The 1,930-nt window shown below is 66.7% G+C and overlaps 1 protein-coding gene across 1 annotated transcript in view; it reads left to right on the top strand.

Annotated features, from left to right (window-relative positions):
* Window positions 1–1,877, top strand: part of GOLGA7B (golgin A7 family member B) — a 6,746-nt gene extending 4,869 nt beyond the window's left edge. The window contains exons 2-4 of the mRNA XM_035900939.1: window positions 870–995; window positions 1,369–1,521; window positions 1,665–1,877. Of these exons, the coding sequence (XP_035756832.1) occupies window positions 870–995; window positions 1,369–1,521; window positions 1,665–1,877 (492 nt within the window). The remainder of the gene's footprint in view (window positions 1–869; window positions 996–1,368; window positions 1,522–1,664) is intronic.
* The last annotated feature ends 53 nt before the right edge of the window (window positions 1,878–1,930 follow it).

The raw sequence follows: 1,930 nt of genomic DNA, 5'->3' as shown, positions 1-1,930 counted from the left end.
TGCTGGGGGGGTTGCGGGGTGCCCCTGTTGGAGGGCGCGGTGCGGGTCTGGGGCGGGGTGCCCCGGGAGGAGGGGTGGCTGTGGGTCCCCCTCCCAGGTGCCGTGGGTGTGAGCCGGGACAGGGGCAGGAGGTCTGTGGGCACACAGCAGGAGGTGGCCCCGTGTCACCCAAGGGGAAGCAGAGGGGGGGTCTGACACCTGCCCTCGGCACGGCCTGGCCCCTCCACTCTCCCATCCTCTTCCCCAGCCCGCCCCCAGCTGCGCTGTGTCCCAGAGCCCAGGGGGCTGCCGTGGGCCCCTGTACCCTGGGGGGTGCCAGGGCTGGGCTGAGCGCCTGCCACCGCTGGGGCCGCCGATCCCTTTTGTGCAGCCACCCCGCTGCAGCCTGTCTGCCCACTCTGCTGCAGACCCGCTGCCCAGCCCCCTGCTCCTGCTCCGCTCGCTTCCCTCCTCCTGCTTGGGAGCTGCTGGGGTGGCTGCGTGCTGGGGACAGAGGGCTGTCCCCTCCCCGGGCCATGGCCCACCAGAGACACACACCCGAGTGTGCAGCAGCCGGTGCAGGCGAGGCCAGGCACCAGCCCCGGGCGGGGAGCTCATGCACTCTCCCATGTTCCGAGCAGGGGGCTGCCGCTACACCCTCCCCTTGTTGCCATCCTCCCCTCACTCCTGGCCTCCTGCCTCCCACGCCAAGCTGTGCTCATGGCATGACACGGCCCATGCCGGGGGCTCCCTGCCTTGGGCTGTGCGAGCCTGCAGCCCCCATGCCCTGACGCTGGGCGAATGGCATTGCTCCTGGCGTCCCAGCCCACAGCAGGGATGCCCGTCACCTGCGGCTGTGGCCCCTCGGCTCTCACCCTGGCACCCTCCAGGTGCACAGCCTGCAGGAACTGCGGCGCAGCGCATCTCTGGCCACCAAGGTCTTCGTGCAGCGGGATTACAGCGATGGGACCACGTGCCAGTTCCAGACGAAGTTCCCCCCTGAGCTGGAGAGCCGGGTAGGGAGCCTGGCAGGCCAACAGGGTGGGGAGTGCCCTATGTCAGTGCCCTATGGGGGCTCAAGGGGGAGAGAGGTCTGAAGTCATGGGGTGTTGTATGGCCCTGGGCCAGCCAACACTGCTGGGTGCATGCCATCACAGCCACCTCGCCTGGGGTGCAAGGGCTTGGGTGCTCCTGGGGATCAGGAGGCTCTGGTGAAGGGCTGCAGGCTCAGCAGGTCTTGGCATGAGCGGGTGGTGGGCAGGGGCCAGGGAGCTGAGGCATCAGCTGGGCAGGGAGGAGAGGGTTAAGTGTCCCCCCTGGGATGGGGACAGGGCAGTGCAGGGGGTCAGCCTCTGGCCAGACTTGTCTTCACCCTGGTTTCTGCTCTAGATTGAGCGGCAGCTCTTTGAGGAAACCGTGAAAACCCTTAATGGCTTCTACGCTGAGGCAGAGAAGATTGGGGGCAGCTCATACCTGGAGGGGTGCCTGGCCTGCGCCACTGCCTATTTCATCTTCCTCTGCATGGAGACCCACTATGAGAAGGTGCTGAGGTCCAGGGGAGTGCTTTGGGATGGACACAGCTGGTGGGGGGCACAGGGAGGGCTGGAGGCCAGAGCAGGCTGCAGGGCTCGCAGGGGAGGACATCAGGACTGGCAGGCCCTGAGTGTCTCCCCGTGTGCCTGCAGGTCCTGAAGAAGATCTCCAAGTACATCCAGGAGCAGAATGAGAAGATCTATGCGCCGCGGGGGCTGCTGCTCACTGACCCCCTGGAGCGTGGCATGAGGGTTGTATCCTCTAGGCAGTGGAGTGCTGGGGGGGAGGACAAGGGTGAGGGGTGGGGGGACACCAGGAGTGGGTGCCGGGCGATTGGATTTGTGGATGGCACATCCCACCGATGATCCTTAGCAGGGCCCAGATTGAGATCTCCATCTACGAGGACCGGTGCAGCAGC

This window comes from Egretta garzetta, unplaced genomic scaffold, assembly GCF_000687185.1.
Source record: "Egretta garzetta isolate BGI_Z169 unplaced genomic scaffold, ASM68718v1 scaffold888, whole genome shotgun sequence".
NCBI lineage: Eukaryota > Metazoa > Chordata > Aves > Pelecaniformes > Ardeidae > Egretta > Egretta garzetta.
Note: the sequence above shows the minus strand (reverse complement) of the source record. Positions and strands in the feature narration are given on the sequence as shown.